This window comes from Microcebus murinus, chromosome 6 (assembly GCF_040939455.1).
Source record: "Microcebus murinus isolate Inina chromosome 6, M.murinus_Inina_mat1.0, whole genome shotgun sequence".
In the NCBI taxonomy this organism is placed as follows: domain Eukaryota; kingdom Metazoa; phylum Chordata; class Mammalia; order Primates; family Cheirogaleidae; genus Microcebus; species Microcebus murinus.
In genome coordinates this window covers 39,652,971-39,679,928 of record NC_134109.1, presented here as the reverse complement: position 1 = coordinate 39,679,928, position 26,958 = coordinate 39,652,971, and the positions used below count along the sequence as shown (strand labels likewise).

At 34.3% G+C, this 26,958-nt stretch overlaps 1 protein-coding gene across 3 annotated transcripts in view; it reads left to right on the top strand.

Moving 5' to 3' along the window:
- LRRC9 (leucine rich repeat containing 9) overlaps positions 1–26,958 on the top strand; it is a 119,205-nt gene that overhangs the window by 9,942 nt on the left and 82,305 nt on the right. For 2 of the 3 annotated variants that reach the window (XM_012785674.3, XM_012785676.3), the window contains exons 5-12: positions 256–319; positions 624–694; positions 7,350–7,532; positions 15,729–15,884; positions 18,427–18,623; positions 19,519–19,650; positions 25,240–25,416; positions 25,753–25,870. In XM_012785674.3, the coding sequence (XP_012641128.1) occupies positions 256–319; positions 624–694; positions 7,350–7,532; positions 15,729–15,884; positions 18,427–18,623; positions 19,519–19,650; positions 25,240–25,416; positions 25,753–25,870 (1,098 nt within the window). The remainder of the gene's footprint in view (positions 1–255; positions 320–623; positions 695–7,349; positions 7,533–15,728; positions 15,885–18,426; positions 18,624–19,518; positions 19,651–25,239; positions 25,417–25,752; positions 25,871–26,958) is intronic. The other variant, XM_076003995.1, reaches the window with a different exon arrangement.

The window sequence follows — 26,958 nt, the reverse complement described above, 5'->3', positions numbered from 1 at the left end:
TATGTTCCTTTTCCTCCTACTGCTCTTCTTTTCCTCTCCACTCCCTTCCCTGTTCCCTCCTCCAATAATTTCCTCTAGGTTGCAGTAGAAAGAAACAGAGATGGCTTCTCTGAAGCACCCATTTCCCTCTGTGCTTGTGAAATACAAAGCACCCAATGCTCAGAGCACCTGGAGAACTAACCAGATTGATCAGAGATGATTTATAAATAATGATTTTAATGATTATTTTCTAAATTATATTGTCTGAATTTTTAGGGCTTGCAAACTTTGAAGAATTTAAATGATCTCAACCTTGCTGGAAATCTAATAAGCAGCATTGGTATGTACTATTTCATTTGGAATCTCAGATAATGCTACAATAATTTTTATTAGTATAAAAAGTACATGCTTAGATTTCTTTCTTTTAGACTTTTTTGTATAATATTATTGAAAAGCATTTCTCAACCTGTGGTTACAGGATTTGAAAATATTACCATTAATCAGGTGTTACTAATTATGCAATGATACTATTAGTCTTATTTATATGCAAGAAAATGATGGCCATATATAATTCAGAAGTACAACATGATATGAACAGGAGTAAAACAAGAAATTTAATTTTTCTTTCATCTTATTTTTTAAAGGCCGATGTCTTGACCCTAATGAACAACTGGAAAGATTAAACCTTTCTGGTAACCAAATATGTTCTTTCAAGGTATGTTTAAGTGGAATGATTCATTTTTATTTATCAGACTAGATCATGAACTATTTTGTTGCATGAACTGTACTAAAAAGTCCCCTTTTAAGAAGTCCCCTTTTACTATTTTGGGATACCTGATACTCCAGGAAATTTGAGAGTCAGCTGATTACATTGGCCTTAATGATCTGATACTATTAAAGTCATACAAGTAACTATTTACTTGGCTCTTAGGATGCCATTTTCTCTTAGTTTTCTTTCAGTTTCTCTGGCTACAACTCTCCAGTTTCTGTTTTTTCATCCTCTCCTAGCATCTAAAAAATTGACTGCCCTTAATCAATTCTGGGATTGTTTCTCATTTCTATCTGCTTTCATTCTCTAAATAATCTCATCATGTCTTATGACTTTAAATACTTTTTATCTACTGATTACTCCTAAATTGGTACCTTTAGTTTCCCTGACAACTCCCTAGAACTATAAACATCTCCTGTCATAACTTGAATTGATTTCCCCTCCACCAAACCTTCTTCTGCAGCCTTCCCTACCTCCCTAAATGGTATCTCCATTCTTCTAGTAACTTAAGCCAAAATCCTTCATCATTTTTTACTTCTTTTATCCAACCCATCAGCAAATTCTGTTGGCTTCAACCCCAGAATATGTCCAGAGTCTAACCACTTCTTACCACTTGCATCACTATCAACCTGGTTCAAGACATCATCATCTCTAACCTACATTATTGAAAACTTAAAAAAAAACTCCTAACAGCTCTTTCTGTGTTTATACTTTCTCTACGATCAATCTGTGCCCACACTCACTGTAGGGCCTTTCCACTAGCAGGAATATTCTTCCCTTACATACCTGCATGGCTCATTTCCTCCTTTCTTTCAGATCTTTGTTAAAATGTTATGTTCTTGGTGATGACTTTGCTGCCCAATTTTGGTGTAATAACAACAACTCCCACTCAACTCCCCTCCCCAGTCTGCTGCACTCCTTATCACACTTCCTGTTTTACTTTTTCTCTTGACACATCCCTTGCTAGAATACAAGCTCCATGAGTATAGGAACTTTGCCTATTTTGTTCACCATTATACCCACAATGCTTAAAATAGTGATGGACATGTAATAAATGTCAATAAACATTTGTCAAGAACATGAATGAAAAACAGCCAAATGAAAGGACTTATGTTTATCACATACAATATGGGTTAAAACATGTGGCATTCATAATTTTGACAATGTAAGATTTAAGGTGCATATTCAAATACTTCCTCTAAAAATATTGAAGAAAGATAGGTAAATGTACTATAGAAATAATTTTGAATTGGTCAGTATTAAAATAGGCATTCTTTTACTCAGAGAAAAATATAAAAAGACCAAAAAGCTATAGAATGAGGCAGAATAAGTACCTTAAAAAGAAATTTAAACAAAATTTTATTTTATTAGTAAAATTCAAGAGGAAATATTTGACATGAACTCGGGTCAACAGAATTTTAATAGATATTACTGGACAGTAGAGGGTGGGCATTCTAAGAGGGAGAAAACAATATGCACAAAGGCATGGAAGTAAGAAATCAAGAGGTATATTTGAATAAATCAGCATTGTCATTTGACTGGAGTATAGAGTATACAGGAGAATATTGTAAGTTAAGACTAGAAAGATTAATTGTGTCTTCAATAAGGACTGTACTCTATTGACAACAAAGAGCTATTAAAGCTTTTGAGCAAGAAAGTGATATGATCAGATGTTCTTTAGGGATAGTTATCTGGAATTACTGTTTGTTGGTTTGGAGCAACTGAGAAAACCCAGTTAGGAGATTATAGAATAGCCTAAATGAGAGATTATAAGAATCTGAAGTAGGGTATTAATAGCAAAAAAAGAAGAAACAGAAGAAGGAGGAGGGAGGAAGAGGGAGAGGAGGAGAAGAATTATTTGCAGGATTTGGCAGCTCATAGAATATGAAGATCAAGAGAGTCCAAAATGAATCTGTGAGTACAGTTCTTAGCAAGTTTAGGAAATACACAAATCAAAAAAAAAAAAAAAAATGGCTAATTTTGGAGGGGTGGGAAGACAATATATTTGGTCCTGGATATGTTGAGTTTAGAGTACTGGTGGGGCCATGGAAATGAGGAGCTGAAATTCCAGGGCTCGAGTAGTTAATTTAAGAATCATTAGAAGACATCTCCTATGGATTAAATATCCATAAAGAATGAATCTTTGCTCTTAGAAAATGCATATATTTAGGGGATTCAAAGAAAATGAGGAGTCAATAAAAGATGGATAAAGAGCTCTGAGGGAAGTTGAAGAGAAAAGGATAAGAGAACTTTAAACAAGATGGTTCATAGTACCAAATTAGTCATAGAGATCAAGGATGACGAGTACTAAAATACCTGCCATAATTCATCATGGAAGCAAATATACTTATGCCAGGCCACATCTCAAGGAAGAGTCATAGTCGTGGGACCCTTTCTGCTAGGCTAACATGTTTTGGCAGTATGTTTGATGGCTTGCTGGCATTTAACTGAGTGGCTAATTAGTGAACTAGCAAAGACCTGGTCAAGGAAGTCAGAGGCTAAGACTGAAAATCTGTGATCTGGGTAGAATTAGATAAAGGTCTTCTTCATGGATCAGCCATATGTCCTTAGTGGGTTCCTTACTGAATGTAGATTGACTGAAGGCAGACATTAAGTGAACAACCTAGCCTATTATTATTTCATTGATACTGGCAGAAGAAACAAGACTCCTGGGTCAGAGACAAGGGACTTTATTACTCATTCCACAGAAAGTAGCATGAATACAATGTTGGTTTGGTTTAATTTCCTATGCCCCTCAAATCCCACGGGGGTGACTGGTAGGCCTGATGGATTCTGAACATGCAATGGGTTTGCATCACATCACATCTAAAGAACACAGGAGCTTGAGAAATCTACTACTTTAGAAGCAAGCTTGCTTTCTATAGAGGCACAGGGGGTTGGGAAGAGTGGGGACATTACCTCATCCCTCACGATTGCTCACTGTACACACAATGATGGGAAATGGGTAAAGAGCAATCATGCCTTGCATTCTTGACCTAGCAAGCAAGAGTGTAAAGGGATGCTTAGGGCCCATAGCCTCTCCCAACACCAAGACCATCAGAATAGGGATCAGATTAAACATGCGGAAAAGAAGCCATGATAGAAAACCAAAGACACTCAGAGGATGGTAACAGTTGTCACAGGGACAGCTACTGAGATAGATAACTGTGTGTGAGTGTATGTGTGTGATTCCCCCCTCTAGTTCTGCCAAGGTAAGATGCTACACTAAATCTTTAAGTCAAAACTAACTACATGGAAAATTTAAACCAGTCTGATAAACACATCATAAAATAAAAGGCAAAGGAAACATCTGGGAAATTATTCTTACTATTAAAAGAGCTCTTTTAAACCCATTAGGAACAAATAATCTAAGATACTCAGTAGAAGAAATGATAAATGAGCAAATAATTCATAGACTTGAACTCCACGTCGCTAGTGAATTCATAAAAGAATTTTCAATGTCACTAAGAATGAATAAAATGAAAATTAAAGCATGATATAACTTTTAACTTAACATATTTTAGATAGTCAACATTTTTATAAGTATGCACTCTGTGCTAGCAAGATTGGGGTACAATGGGCATTTATATGATGGTGGTGATAGTTAAAAGTGGTAGAGAATTTCTAGAAAGCATTTAGACAATATGTACCAAGCCCTTTACAAAGGTTTCTATCCTTTGACCTATCAATTCCTCTTCTAGGAATCTCTTCCAAGAAAATAATGTGAAATGTGGACAAAGCTTTATGCTTAAATATGTTAAAATTGCAGAAGAGATGAGAGAGAGCTATGAAAGATAAATTTAGAGTGCTATAGGAATATATGAAAGGGCAACCTATCCTTGTTTGGGAGGTCAGTACAAGACATTCTTGAGGAGGTAATATTTCAGCTAACATATGAGACTTAAGTAGGAGTTGCTGAGGGAAAGAGCCTTACAGGCAAAGATTAGAGCACGTGTGAAGGCCTGAGGTAGTGGAAAGGAGTATGGCAGAGCCAAGGAACTAGAAATCCTGTGTGGCTGGAACAGAGCGAGAGAGGCAATTGTTAGACGAGGCTGAAGAAGATAAGTGCTGGCTGTTGGGAGGATAAGGGATTGCCCTGCCAAGAAACCTATAGAAATTTTTCTTACTCTGGCTAGCCTTGGCAGCCTTGTGGTGGTTATAAGAGTAGGCTGCATAGGCAGAAAGATCTGTCAGTTCTAGCCCTGCCCTATACCAGAGGCAGCAATATTCAGTGGGAACATGCAGTTTAGGTGGAGTAAAGCTCCTAGAATAGTGACTAGCACATAGTAAGGACTCAACCAATATGTTGTTTTTATTACTTCATTACTATTACTTTAATTACATTAACCTGTTGCATTTTGGTATCCTCATTTTAAAATGATAATAAAATAAGACTATTGTGAAAATTCATTGTATGACATAATATTAAGTAAGATCTCTATAGTAGTGATGGCTATCATAAAAACACTGAACATGATTTACAGGAACTTTTACTATCTTCATATGAGGAATGTTTCTGAAACACTATTATCATAGATTTTTATCACTAACCTTTTATCCCACCTTAAAAAGACACTATCTTGGTAATGATGGGATAACTTCTGTGCCCAGCTTCCATCCATACCAGGCACCACAACATTAATTTTCAATGACATTTTGTGCCATCATAGACTCCAATATCGTCTCACTTTTTGATTGTAGGTGGGGGATTCCCATGTAGGACTTCAGAGTTCACACCCACCATCTCCTAGCCCAGACTGATGGCCAAATGAAACACAGCCACCCAGTAATCAAAGGGTAATCAAATGGTTCCTCAGAACAGTTGAACAGTTTGCCTTCATTACCTCTGCAGAATTTGACCAAATAATTCTCTGTACAGCTTTATCCCTAAATCTCCCTTTTAGAGCAACCCTGCTTAGTCCCACTCCCACCATGGGCTCAGCCCTAGCCGCAGGTCAGCCAGTAAGTCACATTTTCACTTGTCCAGAGAGAGTTTGGAAATACATTGGCCACCTGACCCTGAATTATTCTTGATTTTAGCAACCTAACTTCACTACTTTCTTTTCCATTCCATTTGTACTTTATCTTTAGAATAAATGCCTCCTAGGTCTTCTTTTAGATTTTCCTTAATTATGATTCTGACTCTCCTAACTAGTATCTTTTCAAGTTTGACCCTACCATAGTATTATCCTGCCTCCAGTAATGAGAAAGATGTAAGGATCTATCCTAGTAATGAGAAAGATGTAAGGATGTCTTAGAGGTTGGTAGAAAGTAAAAATTCAATTTACAAATTTATTTAGTGTCTACTTTGTTCTAAGTGCTGAGTGTTAGGAATTCAATGTTAAACAAGACACAAACCCTGCTATCAAAGAGTTTATCTCAGAGGTTGGCAAACTTTTTCTGTAAAACGCCAAATATTAATAGAAAATATTTTAGGCTTTGTGGGCCACCTGTGGACTCTAATGGCATATTCTTTAATTTTCTACAATACTTTAAAATGTAAATATCATTCTTAGTTTGTAGACTGAGAGCAAAAGCCCATACGGACTTACAGACTTGTGGGTGCACAAGCAGTTGGCCATAGGATATGATAAATTCCATAACAAAGCTAAGCCCAGTGGCTAAGAGAGCTCCTGAGAGGAGCATCTACCCCAATCTTGGAGGATGAAAAAGGCTGTCAGAGAAGATGACATCTGAGTTGGTCTCTGAAAGATTAAGAGGTGAAATTGGAGTAAAGATTAGTTCACTCAAAGGGAGCAGGATGAGTGAAGGTCTAAAGATAGGGTCTGGCACATTTTAAAAATTCAAGTGATTCAGGGTGGCTAAATCATAAAATGTTACTGCTTAAACAGAAAGAGGCAAGACTATAGAGATAAGCAAGGACCAAAGGACAAATAAAGGAAAATGTAAACAATGACTTTAGACATCAGGATAAAAAGACTTTAAGTAGAAACATTTGTCTGGAAGTGCATTATTAACTCCTCCTCCTCCATAGTTTGTGAGGAACTGAGACCCTCAAGAGAAAGCTAGGTTTTAGTTGATCATAATAAGTAGAAAGGATATTTATGGAAAAAACAAAACAAACAAAAAACAACAAAAAATCAGGAATTGCATGGTGACTGCTTGTAATGAACAGGGAGATCCCATAGCCTTTGGGAGCAGATCTGGAGAGCGAGGAAGACTGAGAGCAATATTTCTAGGTGGTAAGTATAGGAGATAGGGGTAAAAGAAGCAAAGACCTACAATAGCCCGGGGACAATTGTTAGCAAAAGGGGCTATACAAAGGGGGCAACTTCTTCATGAATAAATGTGCTCATGTGACTGGCTCCACGGTTCCAGTTGGAATACCTGGTTTAGTAAATATTTAAAATGCATAGTTGTATAGAGTCTACTGTTTAATTATTATTAATCTATTCTTCAGGAATTTAGCATGTTTTTCACTAGCGAAAAACATGTTAGCCGTCTAAATCACTTTAATATATCTAATCACATCATTAGACTACATGATATTAGATTATGGGTTAAGTATTCAAAGCAGCCTTTAGTAATGGAAAGTCACAATTAATTAATTAATTGAACATTATCATTGTTGTTGTTTTAGGACCTCACTAACTTAACCAGGCTGCGTTGCTTAAAGGATTTATGTCTGAATGATCCTCAATATAAAACCAATCCAGTTTGTCTGCTGTGTAATTATTCCACACATGTATTGTATCATCTGCCTTGCCTTCAAAGACTAGACACATTTGATGTGTCAGCAAAGCAAATCAAGGAACTGGCAGATGTAAGTATATCCATAATCAGGCATCTGTGACTTAAATTTTATTAATTAACTGTTTCTTTCTGGCTGTGTCCACACATGGTAGGTAGGATCATCAGGTCAGTTCTTGTTGCCAATTCCACTTTTGCCCAGTGAACAGATATTTCACATAAAATTATATGAATAATAACATTAATACTAGGGTTTCAATTTTGATGATAGTACTGGAAGGTTAAATAATAGAAAAACATTACTTTCTACAAAACTAGAAGAAGGAAATTTGACAAATTATCATCAGTGTTAAGAATAATTGGACTAGTGCTATATGCACAAAAATTTTTGAAGCTTAAAATAACAATGGAAATGTAACAAGTAACTGCCTCTCATTTGGAATACTACATATGAAAACTAGAAAATACCCATGGTTGATGGTAGTATGCCAAGCATTAGTTAGATTTTAACATAATTAAAAAGATGGATCATGATTCCCTGGAAATTTAAGTGGATCTTTGTACACTGCCATCACATCTCAGAAAGCTTGAAGAGAGCTGCTCCTGGGCTGCTGCTGACAGTGACCTGCCAATAAGGGGGCAACTTTGACATGCCACCATGGGATCTCTGATTTCATAATGGAGTTTATAGGAATTCCCCATGCTTATTAATAGTCTTTCCATATTATATTTCTACCTCTCCTTCTAGTGCAGTGCCTCTCCCCTTGCTCTGTTTATATACTTAATCATCCAATAAATAGCTTTTGAGTATCTAGTGTGCCATGTACGTGTATGCCCCGACATGAGACCCTTCCATCTTTTCCTGTGGCTCAGCCATCACTTCAGCATAGGTAAGGAATGTCTTTATCCATTTATCTTAACGTGTTTTTCTTCTCTTGCTAGCCTGAGGATTTGTTCTCAAGTTCCATATTCTCTTCACTTTTTTCTAAGGCTGAGATTATCCTGTTTGTATCCTCAAACTAAGAGGTGAACTGTCTTAAAATACTGAGCAAAATGCTAGCAGTCTTATCTATTAGCAGATGTTCAGAGTCTTTGGAGGCCAAGAAAAGAATGTCTTCTTCAACAATGCTAATTAAAAATAATAACAAAATTTCATAGTATCAACCATATTTTTGAAACTTCCACTATCATTTCCATAATTTTACATCACACAAAGATTCTACAAAGGTGAACAGGATGAGCATGCTTTTGTCTGGTTCACTTATCTTACAAATACATAATGCCTATTATATTCTAGGCACAACTCAAGTAGAGATACAGAGTAGAGATATAGTAGAGATACAGAGTGATGAAACCAATCTGCTTTCTTGGAGCTTACATTCTAATGAAAGAAGACAGATAATAAGCAACCAAATAAACAACTAATACATCAGACAGTAATTAATGCTATGGAGAAAAATAAAACCAGGGTGAAGGAAAAGGGATTATTTTTAGGGGGAAAGAAAAAGGTGCTGGTTATTTTATTGTCAGGACTGGATTTGGGGATAAGGTGACATTTGGGCAGAGACCTGAAGGAAGTGAGGGAGCAAGCCATGTGATATCTCGGGAAAGAGCTTTTTAGGGATCAGCAAATACAAAGCCTCCAAGCTGGGAGCATGCCTCTTGTACTTGAAGGACAACAAAGAGGGTAGTGGGGCTGGAGCTGAGAACATAAGGGGAAGAGAAGATACGAAGACAGGAGTGGTAGGGGCCAGATCATGTGAAACTCTGTAGAATGTTGTAAGAACTTTGGCTTTTACTTTGAGTGAGATGGAGGCCACTGGAAAATTTTGAGCAGAGAAGGGATGACTTATGTTTTAAAGGGATCCTTTTAAATAATGGATTGAGAATAGAGGATTAGAGGAGAAAGGTGAAAACAGAGAGACCAGTTAGCAGGTTATTCTAGTAACTTAGATGAGAGATGTGGATGGTTTGATAGAGGGTGTTAGTAGAGGAAGTGGTAAGAAATAGTCAGATTCTAGTATTTACAAGGTGAAACCTGAATTTGCTGATGGATTGGACATGAGGTACAGAGGAAGGAAGTAGAGAATAATTCCAAGTTACTAGCCCAAGCAACTGAAAGAGTTAGTTGCTATTTGATGAGATGAGGGAAGAGTATGAGAGGGTAGGTTTAGAAAGAATAATCACAATTTAATTTCAGGCATGTAAAGTTTAAAAAATCTTTTGAACATCCAAATGGATATGTTCAATAAGTAGTTGGATATGAGAATCTGCTATTTAAGAGAGTTTCCAAGATTGGAAATATAACTATGAATTGAAAGCAAAAAGATGGCACTTAAATCTGTAGACTGGATGAATCACCAAGGTAATGGTGTGGATGGGGAAGTGTGTCATTAGGGTGTTAAAGGTTGGGGGGATGAGGAAGAACCTGCAGAGGAGACTGAGGAGAACTAAGAGAGGTAGGTTCTTCTGAGTTTCTGACTGAGATTATGATATATTTGGTTGAGTCTTGTACATGTGAAGAATAGTATAGTTTAAAGAACAAAATATGGAGTTGTTACATAGTTCCTGACATCTTAAATTAGGTCATATTTCAGTTTTCTCACTGTAAAATATTTATTCTTCCTTTACTTTTTAAGACACAAATAGGATAGATAATTTAGTTCAACTTTTGATTCCCTAAATAGAACTCAGGAAAATCAGCAAGAAAAAAATCAAACAACCCTATCAAAAAGTGAGCATAGGACATGAACAGAAACTTTTCAAAAGAAGATAGACTAATGGCCAACAGACATATGAAAAAATGCTCAACATCTTTAATTATCATGGAAGTACAAATCAAAACCACAATGAGATATCACTTATCTCCAATGAGAATAGCCTTTATCAAAAAGTCCCAAAACAATAAATGTTGGCCTGGATGTGGAGAGATAGGAACACTCATACACTGCTGGTGGGACTGCAAACTAGTACAACCTCTGTGGAAAGCCATATGGAGATATCTTAAAGAGATACAAGTAGATCCACCATTTGATCCTGTAATTCCATTACTGGGCATCTACCAAAAAGAACAAAAGACATCTGCACTAGAATGTTTATAGCAGCACAATTCACTATTGCAAAGACATGGAAACCCAAGTGCCCATCAATACATGAGTGGATTAATAAAATATGGTATGCGTATACCATGGAGTTCTATTCAGCCACAAAAAACAATGGCAATATAGCACCTCTTGTATTATCCTGGATAGAGCTGGAACCCATTCTACTAAGTGAAGTATCCCAAGAATGGAAAAATAAGCATCACATGTACTCACTATCAAATTGATTTTAACTGATTAACACTTAAGTGCACCTATAGTAGTAACATTCATCAAGTGTCAGGCAGGTGGTGGGGGAGGTGAGGGGTATATACACACATAATTGGTGCAGTGCACACCATCTAGGGGATGGATACATTTGAAGCTGTGACTCAAGTGGGGCAAGGGCAATGTCTGTAACCTAAACATTTGTGCCCCCATAATATGCTGAAATAAAAATAAATAAAAAATAAACTTTTGATTCAGATCAAAATGATTTTTACAATTCAAAGTATTTTTAGTTTATGGATTGATATTGATTTCTAAAATGCTTCCTTCATTACTATTCATAAGAAGAAAAGTTGTGGCAATTCTCTGTGAGAAATTCTTCAACAGAGTCCTATTGATTCTTCAAATTTTCACCCATGACTGTGAAGTCATTTGTGTAAATTACAAGTGGCAAGTAAAGTCAAAACCTACCAGAAAGACCATCAAGAAATCAGATTGAAACAGAGAGAAGAAAATGGGCGTTCAAATCAGCAGACCAATTCTTTCTACTTGTCACTTTGGCAAGACTCTTCACCTCACTGAGTTTCAGTTTTCTGAACTATTAAAATGATGACATTGAAAATACTATCTACCTTTCACCACAGGGTTGTTGAGGGGATCCAGTGAGTTAATATGCATAAAAACCCATTTTAATTGTTACATACAACAAAAATAATCACTATGAAACTATAGTCGAGCACATTTATGTTTATGACTTTTCATCTTTTTTTGGCTATCAAAGAAGCACAGGGATCAAATTTTCCCTTAATACAAACTTGTAACTGAATCATAATTAATCTAATTTCTAAAAAACTTTTCTGTTGTAACAGGCAGGTAATTCTACCAAAGTCCTTGAAAATTGCTTTGATATTAATTCATAAAAGTCCAAAGACAAAAAGAAAATTGCATATAGTTAGCCTACAAAGTTGTTTTGCTTATATGTTTATGGCTTATACAACAGTCTTCCCTCATTCTCCAAAATCTTAGTATATATTCTCAAACAACATGAACAAAAAATGCTTCCTGATTGTTAACTTGTTTGCTTCCTATTCCTGACTCTAATTTTGGAAAAGTTTAGGAATAGTAAAAATATCACAATTTATGTTCCTATATGAAAATATAGGTATAGTCTTAAAATAGAAAAATAAAGTTGAAGAAAGTATGGAAGGAGACACTGGAAACTAAAATCAGTGGTTATCCATGGAAAATGAGGCAACTGGGAAAATGGGCACGTGTGAGAAGTAGGTTTTTCATTATATATCTTTTAAATTTTTGGTTTTTGAAATATTCGAATATACTGCTTATTAAAAAATTTTTTAAACAAAGTAAAAAAGTAGTACTTTTATTTTTTAGATAGAGTATTTTTTTTTTTTGAGACAGAGTCTTGCTTTGTTGTCCAGGCTAGAGTGAGTGCCGTGGCGTCAGCCTAGCTCAAAGCAACCTCACACTCCTGGGCTCAAGCAATCCTACTGCCTCAGCCTCCCAAGTAGCTAGGACTACAGGCATGCGCCACCATGCCCGGCTAATTTTTTTTTTTTTTTTTTGTATATATATTAGTTGGCCAATTAGTTTCTTTCTATTTATAGTAGAGATGAGGTCTCACTCTTGCTCAGGCTGGTTTCGAATACTGACGTCGAGCAATCCACCCGCCTCGGCCTCCCAGAGTGCTAGGATTATAGGCGTGAGCCACTGCGCCCGGCCTAGATAGAGTACTTTAGTATAATTTTGTATAATTAAATAAGTATAAGTAAGTTTAGTAAGTGTGATATTAAAACACTATTGTTTATATGAAATTCAAATTTAACTTGGTATCTTGCATTTTACCTTACAAAATAAACTACCTCCACCCTATGTTCTCTTGCTGTTTTATTTTTTTCCCTTTTATCTTTAGTTCAGATGTATATAATTCTACATATTTATGGGATACACAGTGATATTTCAATACTTATATATAATATATAATGATTAAATCAGGGTAATTAGCATATCCATCTCCTAGAACATTTATCGTTTCTTTGTGTTGTCAATATTCCAAATCCTCTCTTCTAGCTTTTTGAAAAATACAATAAATCATAATTAACCGTGTTCACTCTATGGTACTGCAGAACACCAGAACTCATTCCTCCTATCTAACTGTAATTTTGTACCCATTAACCTCTCCCTATCCTTCCCTCTCTTCTTTCCTCCCAGCCTCTAATAACCACAATTCTCAATTCTATGCTACATCCATGAGCTCAAAATTTTCTTTAGCTGCCACACATATGAGTGAGAACATGCAGTATGTATCTTCACGTGCCTGACTTATTTTGCTTAACATAATGTCCTTCTGGCTCATCCATGTTATTGCAAATGGTAGGATTTCATTCTTTTATAAAGCTGAATAGTATTCCGTTGTGTACATACTATTTTTTTAATACATTCATCTGTTGATGGACATTTAGGTTGATTCCATATCTTAGCTATTATGAATAGGGCTGCAATAAACATGGGGGTACTGCTATCCCTTTGATATACCAATTTGTTTTCCTTTGGATAAATACCTAGTAGTGGGATTACTGAATTGTATAGTAATTATATTTTTAGTTTTTTGAGAAACCTCCATAATGGCTGTACTGATTTTCGTTCCCACCAAAGAGTTCCTTTTGCCTCCAGCATTTGTTACGTTTTGTCTTTTTGATAGTAGCCATTCTAACTTAGATGAGATGATATCTCATTGTGGTTTTGATTTGCATTTCTCTGATATTTAATGAAGTTGAGCATTTTTTCATGTTTGTTGGCCATTTGTATGTCATCTTTGAAGAAATGTCTATTCAGTTTCTTTGCCCATTTTTAAATTGGATTATTTAGTTTTGTTTTGCTGTTGAGCTGTTTGACTTCCTTGTATATCCTAGACATTAGTGCCTTATCAAATGAATACTTTGCAAATCTTTCTTAGTCTGTTTTGTGTTACTATGAAGAAATACCTGAAGCTGAGTAATTAATACATTTTTTAAAAACGTTTATTTGGCTCACAATTATGATGGCTGGAAAGTTCAAGATTGGGCATCTGCATTTGATGAAGGCCTTAGGCTGCTTCCACTCATGGCAGAAGGGAAAGAGGAAATGCTGTGTGCAGAGATCACATGGTGAGAGAGGAAGTAATTGGAAGGGGGAGGAGGTACCACACTCTTTTTAATAACCAGCTCTTGTAAAAACTGGTAGAGTGAGAACTTACCCTTGAGAAAGAGCATTAATCTATTCACGAGGGATCCACCATCATGACCAAAACACCTCCCATTATGCCCCAACACTGACAATCATGAAGTTTGGAAGGGGACAAACCATATCCAAACCATAGCAATTGGATTATTTGGATTTTTTGCTATCAAGTTGAGTTCCTTATATATTCTGGATATTAATCCCTTATTGAATCAATAGCATGCAGATACTTTCTTCCATTATACAGGTTATCTCTTTACACTGTTTACTGTTTCCTTTACTATGCAGAAGCTTTTCAGTTTAATATAGTCCCATTTGTCTGTTTTTGGTTTTGTTGTCTATGCTTATGAAGCCTTAGCCATACAATCTTTGCCTAGATCAATGTCCTAAAGCATTTCCCCTCCATTTTCTTCCAGTAGTTTTATAGTTTCAGGTCTTATGTTTAAGTCTTTAATCCGTTTTGAGGTATTTTTTTAAAAAAATATGGTATAAGATAGTAGTCTAGTTTCATTCTTCTGCATATGGATTTCCTCTTGTTTTAGATTTAAGAAGTCATTAGAATTTTTTTTAAGCTGTCACTGACTCAAAGACTTTTGTATTGGATTTTCCATTTTTCTCCAAATAGGCAAAAAATCAAGAAACATCATTTGCCATTTCTTAAGTTACAGTTTTTTCTTCTAACTTAGTTTTACCTCAGAAGTTAAGCTCTTCATTATCAGAGATTTTTAATCAGTTTATCATCATCCTAAAACAAATTTTTTCTTAACTGTTCTATGTTATTAATGCCTTATCTTTGGCAGAGGAATTTGGCCTGTTCATCATACCATATATTTATTTCTATTCTGTCTTTTATGCCAAGTAACTGTTTGGGATCTTGATTATCTACTCTATACTAAATAAATCATATAAAAAGGGCCTGTAGCTACAGAAAATATATGTCTAAGCCTTCTAGCTTATTTAGGTGCAGATTTCCTGATAAAATTAAATGACTTTATTATTTCAGGTAAACAGTTAAAACTAGGTCACATTTTTATGGTATACCTAATTTGTTTATGTTCTCCTCAGCTAGTTCTTTATGACTAATATAACTCTTAAGGACCATTTATGTGGTATCTTTCTTAACCATGGATTTAATCATTTTATCATGATAGACTTCTTAATAACTAGATGACCCATTGGCATTAATTAATTCAAGATAATTGGATTAGATTGACAATTTAGTAATTTGCTCAGTCTAAAACCAGTTCATTTAGAACATTCTTCTGTAGATTTTTAAAAAATTAAATCAAATTCTTAGCCATGCTTTTAAAAAATGAATTGAGTAATGTTACATTTGTTTTTAATTCTTTTTAATTTTTCCCCCTGAGTTAATCAAATAGAAATAATGTATTACATATTTGCTTTAGTTGTACTGCCTCATTAGCTAAATGGTACTATTTTATAAATTAAATTCTTTTTATATTGTCATCCTGAAAATAAATGTAAATATGCCTCCCACTTAAATATTATCCACAGAGAAAAAACTTTGGAACCTTATATTTTTCCTTTTAAGTTTAAATATACAACTCTATGAAGCCATTGTCAGTCCAGCTATCATTGTTATTAGTAACTGTGCATGCAAAACTTTCTAATTGTTGTATATAACATGCTTTACTCATATAATACCACTTATAATTATCTATAATTTGTTTTAGCTAATCATCTGGGTTTTTTCTTACTTTTAGACCACAGCAATGAAAAAAATAATGTATTACAATATGCGTATAAAAACTGTTCAAAGGCATCTTAATGAAGACCTTGAAAGACTGAATGATCGAAAATGCAAATTACAAAAGTTGCCCGAAGAACGAATAAAATTTTTCAGCTTTGCAAAGAAAAGTGTAAGATTTATTATGTAAAATTCTAGTGGCCACATCTTAAGAATACTGCCAGAGAAGATAGCAAGTGATACCTTCTAAATTATATGTATATATATATATATATATATTTTAAATTAATACTGAATTTCAAGTCAAGTTTGGCCCAAAAATCTTTTGATTTCAGGTACTTAACTAAGCTGTATTCTTAAAGTGCAGCAATTGGAAATTTGCAATTCAAACAGGTATAGGCTTAGTTAATTATGCTGAGAAATCTGCAATTCAAAAAAGGTATAGGCTTAGTTAATTATGAATTTTTTTTAAAGCTATGTAGTTCAGTATGATTCTGAGAGTTACAGAGATCTATTAGACTTATTTCAGCTGCATTTTTATTAGACACCAGCAGGCTGTGCTCAAAATTTATTTTCTTATTCCAAGTACTAAAATATCCCTTTACTAATACTATTAAGGTAAACAACAGGTGTGAGCTTTAAATCAAGCTGTACTTTAATAGTATATTATGTGTACTTTTTTATTTAGGATAAATTAAATTTCCTTTATTAAAAGTAGACCCTGAAAAATTAAGATATTATTTACCCCAAAATAGAACCTTATATAGATATAACTGTATTTTTTAAAGGATGAATAAATAATGGGTTATTCAACAAATGGTATTAGAAAAATAATCCAAATATTTAGAATGGGGAGTTGGATCCTTAGTTTACACTTTACTAAATGCAAATACTAGTAGGGGAAAAAGAGAATTAAATGTAAAAATGAAAACATGAAAAATTGAAGAATAAATACATAGGTGGATATATTTAAATGATTTTGGCCTGCCAAATAAAATAAATACTGGAAATCACAAAGGCACAAAATGTATATTTGATTGCAAGAAAAAAAATGGTTTTGTACTAAAAAGCATCATTAATAAAAACTAAATGATAATCTGAAAAAATGGTCTTCAACAAACATGATAGACAAAGGGTTGATGTCTTTAGTATAAAAGTAGTCATAAGTAAAACAAGATAAAAAGTAAATATCCAAATAGAAAAATTGAACAAAGTATATAAACTAGAATTTTGCAAAAGTAGAAATAAAAAAAGACTAATAAACATTTGAAAGAAGAGCTCAATCTGATTATTAATCTCTAACTGTTAATTAAGATAAGAAACCATTTGCACCTATAACACCGTGAAAGCATAACACATGATAGTACTCAGGCTCGTGGGGATGGATGTGACACACTATACACTGCTGGTGGGAGTGTAACTTTGGTCATATGTATTAACAGCCTAAAAATGCTCATAGCTTTGATACAGTAAATCTACTTGTAGTCCTCTACTGTAAAGATTTATAGATAAGGATATTTATCACCACACTATTAATAACAAAAAAAATTGTAAACTACCTAAATATTCAGCAAGAGTTATTCATTCTTAAGATAGAATAGTATATAGCCATTATAAACAAAGGCTTTAAAATATGTTTGATACTTTTTCTAAAATGAACAAGTTTTAATTATTATAATCAGAAAATATTCTTAAAGTAAAACATTGACAAAATTTAAATTATTTATTTGAATAAAAAAATCACAGGAGACCAGTATTTGGGAATCATTTTATATCTGCCATTTTCATGTGCAAATGCATGTATTAAATAAAATATGCAAATGTGAAAAGTAATAGCTATAGATATATAAGACTATAGACATTTTTATAAATATGCTTAATTTGCTTTTTAACAGCTGGATATAGCTATTATAGAGAAGTACAGATAATTAGTAAATCTCTATGTACACTTTTTTTTCTTTTTAGTTTACTGAATTCACTCTAATATGTACACTTCTTGTATAGTACAATTTATCTTGAAATCTTACAGGGATGGGATTAGAATGAGGCAAGTGTGTCTCTTGCCTGGAGCCCACAATTAAGGGAGTACCCATAAACGTAGGTAATCAAGATAAATAATATTGAATGCACTATTTTAAAATATCCAAGTTAATGCAAAAAAAGAGCAAAATACCAAATCTTAAAGACTGGTACTGTGCTGAGCCATGTAAGAAACTAAGGCAAAAGGAAAAATATACTCCATTATATACGTGCTTTTGTGTATTTTTTATGATTAATTTTTTTTTTGTAGAACACCAAGGTAGTTGAAAAAATAGTGAAAAATTAAAAAGTAGTTGTGTGAAAAATTACATTATTTGAAGTTTAAACCTCTTATACCAAATATAGCATTTATTTTAATTTTACTTTGACTTTAATAGAAGCATCAATAATATTTAAAAATCTAGTTCTTTGCTTATTTTCAATTGAGACATAGCCATGTTCGAAGCATTTAAGGTTGTCACTTGGTCAAGAGAAATAGGCTGACTGTGATTGCACTAAAGTTGACATCACATTTGGCACCTTTTTGTGAAGTTTGGCCTACGTGTTACATAGATTTCTACTCCTTAGTTTCAATTAATTATTTAGCCACTAAATCCACTGAAAATTTAATATCTCAATTCAGGCTTTGCCCTTACCATGTTTTATTTTGCTTTATGGTATGTTGTTTTCAACAGTTGGAACGGGACCTGGCTGAACTAAAGGGATCTGGCAAAGGGCACAGTGCTAGATCTAATAACAATAAAGTAACTGAGCTTGAAAAACCAAAGAATTATGAAACTGTCACAGAAGAACCAAGTCTTCAACAGAAGATACTGACCAAGCTAAATGCCTTGAATGAAAGGGTAGCATTCTGGAACAAAAAACTAGATGAGTATGTTTAATGAATTGTCTAGTTGTTCAGATTTGAAACATGAGAAAATAAGATTGTTTGGGGCCATAAATTGAGCTCAGTTCCCTTCTTCAGGAGTGGAAAGAACTATAGTATGAAGTAAATAAAGCATGAAACGTGTTCCTAGTTCCAGTTCCTAGTACATAGAGGCATCATTGGTTCAAAGCTGGCATATAGTTTTTGCAGAGGCAGTTCTTAATTAGAAACAGTGAGCTTCCTCTGAGTGGCTTTGTGCCACATCACTGCTCTAGTGTCTGAAAACTTAAAAAAAACAGAGCTGGTACTGGTGCAGAAACTCACCAAATACATGAGACCTGGCAGAGCACATACATAGTTGTCTGAAATCATTGTAGAAACAAGTTCAGGTTCGGTTATCAACTAGAAATATGAAACACAAAGGCTTAGTAAGGACTGCACATTTTTTTTTATTTCCTAAAGCACTAAGTTAGTTTGCCCTGTAATAATAATACTAACAATAATAATAGTAACATTTATTGGGTTTTTACTCTGTACCAAATTCTTTGCTAAGAGTTTTACATATAATCCTCAGCCTTTTAAGGCATAGGGACTAATAGTATTGCCATTTTACTGAGAAAACTCAGGCATAAAAAGGTTAAGTGACTTGTCTAAGATCTGAATGCCGTAAGTGATACAGCCAGGATAGTCTTCTAACCTTTATATATTTTCAGATTAACAAAATTAGAGGTGATTTTAATTGCCAAAAACAGACTGTCTTTTACTTGGTTTCACTGCAACACCAAGCTTTCTTTATCCATTGAAAGCAAGCCTTGTATTTTAACATCAGTTAAAATATCATGAATTTTAATGTTGTGATTTTAGATCTTTCTAAAGCTGTATTTATTTTTTTCTTCAATAGAATTGAAGCAATTTATCACACTGAAGTAAAGCAAAAGAAGAAAGCTCATGGCTTATTGATCCCATTTTTGTTAATTGAGTTGGAGACTGTGGGGAATATCCATTTTGAAGAAGGCACTCGATCTGATGACTGGTAAATCTGTTTGAAATTTAGGTATAGCTTTATAAATAGTTTTAAGTACTCAGGATCATCAACCAGAATATCAACTTATAAAATCTTAAAATGTCCTATTTTTAAAACATTTCTCATGCAGAATATTCATCTATTGAAAATTGGCACTTACCTGCCAATTTTGTTATCTATACATTTCTCTGTTTACACCATCGTGGTAAGCCAACTTTGAAGACATCCTAATGGTATATCATTGCTCTTTATTCCAATTTTCCTTAGCCCAAGAACAGAATATAATTTAGAAAAAAATTATAGTTAATTATTAATTTTTATGTATGTTTACACTATTTGTTTCTGGACTAGATACAGCCCTGATTTATGAATATTGGTTGAGAAGGTAGAACAGAGCAGGGATGCCAAAGCAGGATTGGTGACAGCAGATTGCCATCATGGGAGGACGATATCTAGCAAATCTGGGGGTCCATGGCCTGTTGTTTAGAGTTAGCTTCAGTCAGGGTGTACTTGAACACTGCAAGTTAGAATAGGGTATATGCTTAAACCAGGAATTCAGGTCAAAAGCCCATAAAGACAAAAATGGAGAGAGCCACCAGGAACAAAAAGCAGGTATCCATGCTTTAGAACCAAGGCCTACTTGTTGAAACAAGGAAGTTATTGTGTTGCTTAAACTAGAGGGCACAATTAGAAATGATCTTTAGAAAAGAAAAAAGAAAATCTTGAAGAACGATATTATTAGCTATAACTTTTTATATTTCTGGAGTCACTTTTTTTTAAATGAGAAGCCTATGAAACAGCCAAAGATTGCCCTAGAACCATAATGTGAACCTGGGTATATGGAGATACGCTAGGAGGCATGTGAAACTATAGAATGGACTTGGCACATCACCCTGAAGCATGATTTAACTTGAAGTCGGTGTCAAAACAAATACTGACTTTTATGGAATGGAATGCAAAATATGCATTAGCTTTTTAGAAAAAAAGTGTAATTATTATGGGTCACTTTAAACCAAGCCCCCTGATTTCTACTGGACATGGCTTTTTACTCTATGAATAAAAGCATCTCAAGGGTCTTAGGGGTTCTCTGGTGGAAAGGTGTGAGCTCTGCCCAAGGCAAAAAGAGACCTTTTAGAATACTTTCTTTTTAAGTACATACACCATTTGCCCAGCAGTTACCACTGTTTGCTTAACCATAATACTTGATTTTTATGTACAAAGATATAAAAGGTATTCATCCCAATTCTCATGTAAACCAATAAAGGCCTTGATTTTTCAAGTGCAAAAACTGAATGGTGTCTCTTTGCAGGGTGCACAAATAATTTTTCAATCTTTTATTTATATTCACTCAACCTGAACATAATTGCTTATTATTTCTGTTTCTCTTTAACCTATTGCAAAGTAAGGTTTTTACAAAACAAGCAGGTAAGTGAAAAAAAAAGTAAAACAAAATGACTGAGAAGCCATTTAGATAACTATGTCAGCCTGATAATAAATTAAATAGCTTTGAGGGATTTTGATAAGCATTAATAATTGTTTACTTAGCTTTAAATAAGAATAACCTTGATCTATTTTAAGAAGATCAAATATATTTTGGCAGAATTTAAAAGACAGTTTTTTACTTTTAGCATACTGTAAACTTGGCTACCTTAGCTCTGATCTTTCATATATGTTAAGAAATAACTACTAAATTGCTTTGACTTGCTATGTACTACATGTCTAGTAGTTTTATTTAAACTCTTTTATTAATATTTTTAAGGCTAAGGATTTAGTATGTAAATAAAAGGTATCATACTTGAGTAGAGGTAGAACTCAAATAGAAAGGTTTTCTATTTCTTTAACAAAAAAAAGCATTGCAGATTTCTAATTGTATATCATTCAATATTTCTTAGTTTCATTTATTTTATGAAATAAAATTATTATATTTTTCAGTTTTAAAAAAATCCTTATTTTATAGAGACTTGCTAGTTGAGTAGATCATTGACACTATAGCTTTATCATTATAGATTCATATTATTTACCTATGTATTGTCAATAGAGTTACCCATTGACATCAGAAAACATTTATCAAATAGGGACTCTAAAGCATAAAAGATGCTGTCCTTGTGCTTGAGAACTCAGCTTTCTACCTGGTTATGGATACAATGTACTTATAATTAAAAATATAACTTTAAAGTGCCACAAGACAATATATAAGTGATTCTATATATTACTTGGGGACAGATATGATGTTTCATGTGCCTTGTAAGTCATAGCACAGGTCTGGATTCATAACATGGTCAATAATTAGTAATTGAAGCTTCCATATCACTTATAGATACTCAAATGTTTCATTTTTGTGTATATAATGACTTTCAGTAATTAAACTAACTCTTTATATATAAAGATTTCATAGTTACTATTTTAAAGAGCTATAGCAGCAGAAACTTTTTGATTTATACTGATAAAATATTGACTTAAGTCAGTAAGCCAAGTTATAGAATTTATTAAAACCTTGTCTAGGATTATGAAATGCATTTTAGTAGGTAAGATTAAGATCCAACCATTTAAAAACATGTGCATTCTACATTTGCTAAATGAAAACCTCTTTTGTATTTTAACAAAAGTTTGTGGGTATCTTTCTGTGTAATGAATATCTTAGTCAATGATGTAAATCATTGTGGTTGCTTATACACTCAGGTCCCACTGAATGAGTGAGTGTACCCACTGAAATGGGAGGCCCTCATTCTCCTGACCACTAAAGTATTTGACACCGTTAACCATTTCTTCCTTATAACTCCATCATCTCTTTTTTCTTTTGTACTCAGACATTTTGTAATTTCTTTTTATGCCTTCCCTTGCCAGTCTCTTCTACTCCTGTTCTTTCACAAATTACTTATAGCTACAACCTCTCTCCTAGACTCCAGCCCTGAATTCCTGTCTATTAGACATGTCTATCTGGATGTCCACTGCCAAGGCAAATTCAACACATTCAAAGGGCAGTCAGCTGTGAAGTAATGGAATACATAAAGAAGTTAGAGACAGAAGACCTAGGTTCAAACTCTCTGCACAATCTTGAAACAACTATTTAATACATCTGAACCTCAGCTGTAAAATTATCTCCCTTAACCTTCACATCCAATCAGGTGCCAAGACTCATAGGTTCTCCTCCATACCATGTCTTTCATTCATTCCTGTACATTGTAACCAAATATTCATAACCTCTGACCTAGACTATTGCTATAACACCTAATGCAGTGCCTGCATGTGGTAGGTAGGTACTCAGCATTTGTTAATCAGTAAAGATTCCTGAATGGTCTTTCATATGATCCCTGTTGACATGCTTCCTACATAGAGAGTACTCTGTTAAAAACAAAACAAAAGCCCTTGTAGCTATCTGTTATCTTCTAAATTACATTCTGACTATTTGCCTATAGTGGAGCATTCAGCGTTTCCACCCTATGGTCTCTAAACTATAACTCCTTTTCAGATCTTTTAGACTCAGCTGAACTGTGTGCCTTGGAGCATACCTAGTACTCACCACATAAGTGGTTTTGTTTGTTTGGCTTCCTTCACTCAGTGTGCCTTTGCATTCCTCACCCTCACGCCATCATCGCTCATCTGTTGAATTCCCAGGCAAACAAAAGCTCTATGAAAGGATCACTATTCATGAAGTTTCCTGTGCCCATTCCTGCTTCCTGCATTCCTAGGGTACCATACTAGAAGCTAGGTATTGTCTACTCATCCCTTCCACCAATTCTTGAGAACCCTTGAGCCCTACTAAGATGTCCACTGTATAACAAAAATGTTATATAAAATGTCTACAGCATTAGTTTCTACCAAAGTACAGGAAGTGCAATAATGATAACTTCAGTGCTTCCAAGGAGTTTATTTAGGGAAGACTTGACAGATTTAGGCCAAGCAAATGATCCCTCTATAGGAGGAGCAGCAGGTTTCCCACCCTAGATGATAATGTGGCTATTTTATTAGATCTCTGAACTGGTTAGCAGGCATAAGGCAGATTACAACACTATTCATATCTGGCTCCTCTACCAGACTGTGAACTCCTCTGGGATTAGTTTGGTATGGGGGGGGCTCTCTTTTCAACTCTAAAGGAGAAGTAATTGGCAAGCTCCTGGCTGTACTGATTAAATCTTTGCTAGTGAGAAAGGTATATGCTCTAGGTTAGAAGTTCAGGTTTATTAGGCTCAAGGAGAAACTGACCACCCATCAGGAAGCTCATTTCTGTGATCTTAGCTCACATCTAGGCTCAAGTCCTGGTTGATTATGTAGGTGAGGACCTAGACATGTCATTAAAGGCAAATGTATGCCACATAGGATCACTTACTTCTCAAAATGATCCATTTTTCAATCTCATCTTAATCTAGCTTCTGTGCTACTTTTAAGACAGGACCTTAGTTTTATAAGCATGGCCAGGTGGGGGCAGCAGAGAGCAAAACAAGCACTTCACTACTTATTCTCATCTTCACATAGCTGGCCCCTCCTTTAGGTCTCAGATCAAATATCTTCTCTGAAAGGTCTTCGCCAAAACCCTATCTTAAGTAAGTCTCCTCTGCATTCCTTGCCTCAAGCCTCTCATTCTTTAAAGCCATTATCAGTTTAAGAAATTATTTTATTTATGGCTTGTTTATTTTCTGTCTACTGCATCCCCCACCCGCCTTGGCATACAGGCTTCATGAGAGCAGAGACACTCCCTCTTCCATGTCTAAATTCCCACTTAGGAAGTAACAATGTACATATTGGCAAATAGTACAACTGAGAGACAATGATGATTTGGACTTGTTTGGTAACGGGGTGATGATGAAACATGGTCATCTTCTGGAAATATTTTAGATGTAGAGCCAAACAGACTTGCTAAAGAATTAGATACTGGGGAGGAAGAGAGGATTGTATTATTCTTGGGGTTTTAACTTAAGCTACGAGTTAGATGGTAATGCCCTATACTGAGATGGAGAACACTCAGGAGGATCAGGTTTGGGGGCAGGTGTCAGATAAGTTAGGTATGAGAGGCCTATTTAATATGCAAGTGGATATGTCAAGTTGGTAATTGGATATTCAACTCTGGGCATAACCAGCTAAAATTGGTGGAGCTCAAGGCTAGAAATAAAATGTAGGTTATCAACATATATATAAAGACAAAGAAGCAAATGAAATCACTTAGTGAGAGTGTTCATGGAAGCAAGGGGAAGGCCAAAGGCTGATCCCTGAGGCAATCCAACATTTAGAAATCTGTCTGAGAAGAACTAGCAAAGAAAACTTGAACACCCAGTCAAAGGAAACCCAGGAATATGTAGTTTCACTGAAGCTGGGGGGAAAAAGTGTTTCAGAAAGGGAAGATTACTCAATCAATGTATCTTTTAGGCAGAACAAGTATATTCAAAAAAATTGATAAGGAAGTTATTGTTTTTATAATATTTCAAAATTTAGTATTTCTTTTATTGATGGAATAAGTATGTGCTACTATATGATTACTGTATGTATCTTTAGCAAAAGACACAAAATATGAGCTATAACTTTTATCATATGTAATTTTGTATTCTCGAACATTTTAAGTAAAATATGTTATTTTCTTTATGTATTTTCTGTATTCCCACATAGGTTTAATTCCTGCTATGAATTAATTCTGTCACGTTTTTGTACATGGGACTTCAGAACATATGGTATTACAGGAGTAAAAGTAAAACGTGTCATTAAAGTTAACAACCGCATTCTGAGACTAAAATTTGAAGAGAAATTTCAAAAGTTTTTGGACAATGAAGATATGCATGATCCGGAGTAAGAATCTAAATTCTCTAAGGAACAAAATTTTATAAAAATTTGACTTTATTTTATAAAACAGTCTTTCTGTTTTAAAAGTTTACAGTATTGAAAATATACCTTGTTAGTAAATGTTTCCTTTTTATACATTTCCCATGGCTATGATGACTTCATAATTTATCCACACTGGGCCTCTTTTTCAGAATAAAGTAAGGGCGGTTAGCTCTTAATAATGATGCTAGAATATTGGATGCAAGTGGGAAGTATCCCTGGCAGGACATATGGTTATCTCATCTATGGCTAAGCTTTTGTGAAATAAATTCTCAAACTTTTTCTGTTTCACTTATTTTTAAGGAGCTATCGAAAGATGCTAGAATGCCTTTTTTATGTTTTTGATCCTGAAGTTACAGTAAAGAAAAAGCATCTGCTACACATACTTGAAAAAGGTTTCAAAGAGAATGAAACAAGCAAGGTAGAGTAAAATGTCATTTAGAATAATGCTTTCTTCCTCACAAGTAGAGCTCTGCTACTGGTTAAGCATGATTTTCAATCCTTTTATTCATATTTATAGCAAACTTCTGCTGTTTCATAAAAAGCTTAGTGTTATTATAGAAAGTATAGCATCTTTCATCTTTGGATTATACCAGAGTAAGTCCATTAATTGCTTTTTCTGCCTGATCTACTTAATCCTCCTAGGCATATTATTTTATTGTGTGATACCTTTGTTGATGGTTTTAAAATCTGCTTTTGTAATTGGCTAAAAGGCTGTTATAAATCTTTAATCTATTATAAACTCTCCAGAGTCTTTTCCACCTTGAAAAAATCCAGTATAGTAGCTCTGCTGTACTTTCTAGCTATCATCCTATTTCTTTTTCCTTTTTCTGTCACCATTTCTTTATTCTCTACTTCACTGCCTCTACCTTGCTGCTGTACTGCTTTATCACTGGTGACTCCTGAGCTCCAAAATATCCAACCAGCTTTTCTCAGACCTCTATCCTCTTGATGAGGCATCTGTAGCTCCCTGGTATATAGCAGTTCTTCCCAACCCTTTTCACATCATGGCACACATAAAATAATAACATTGTTACATTTGAATCCTGGCTTCACTGCTCACCAGCTATGTGATTTCACCTCTCTATGCCTCTTTCTTCCTATCTGTAAAACAAAAATAAAAATAGTATCTATTTTGCAGAGTTGTTATTAGGACTTAGTGAAATAATGTATTAAAAAGTTCTTGGATATTTGTACACCAATGTTCATAGCATCATTACTCAAATAACCAAAAAAGTAGAAACAATGCAAATATGCATCAATAGATTAATGGATAAATAAAATATATGATAAACATACAATAGAATATAATTTAGCCACAAAAATGAAATTCTGAAACATGCTACAACTGGGAGAACCTTAAAACCATTATGCTAGTGAATTAAGCCAGTGGAAAAATATCATATGATTCCATTTATATGAAATACTTAGAATATGCAAATTGAGAGACAAAAAATCAAGTAGAGGTTACCAGGGGCTAGAGGGGATGAAATATGGGGAGTTACTGTT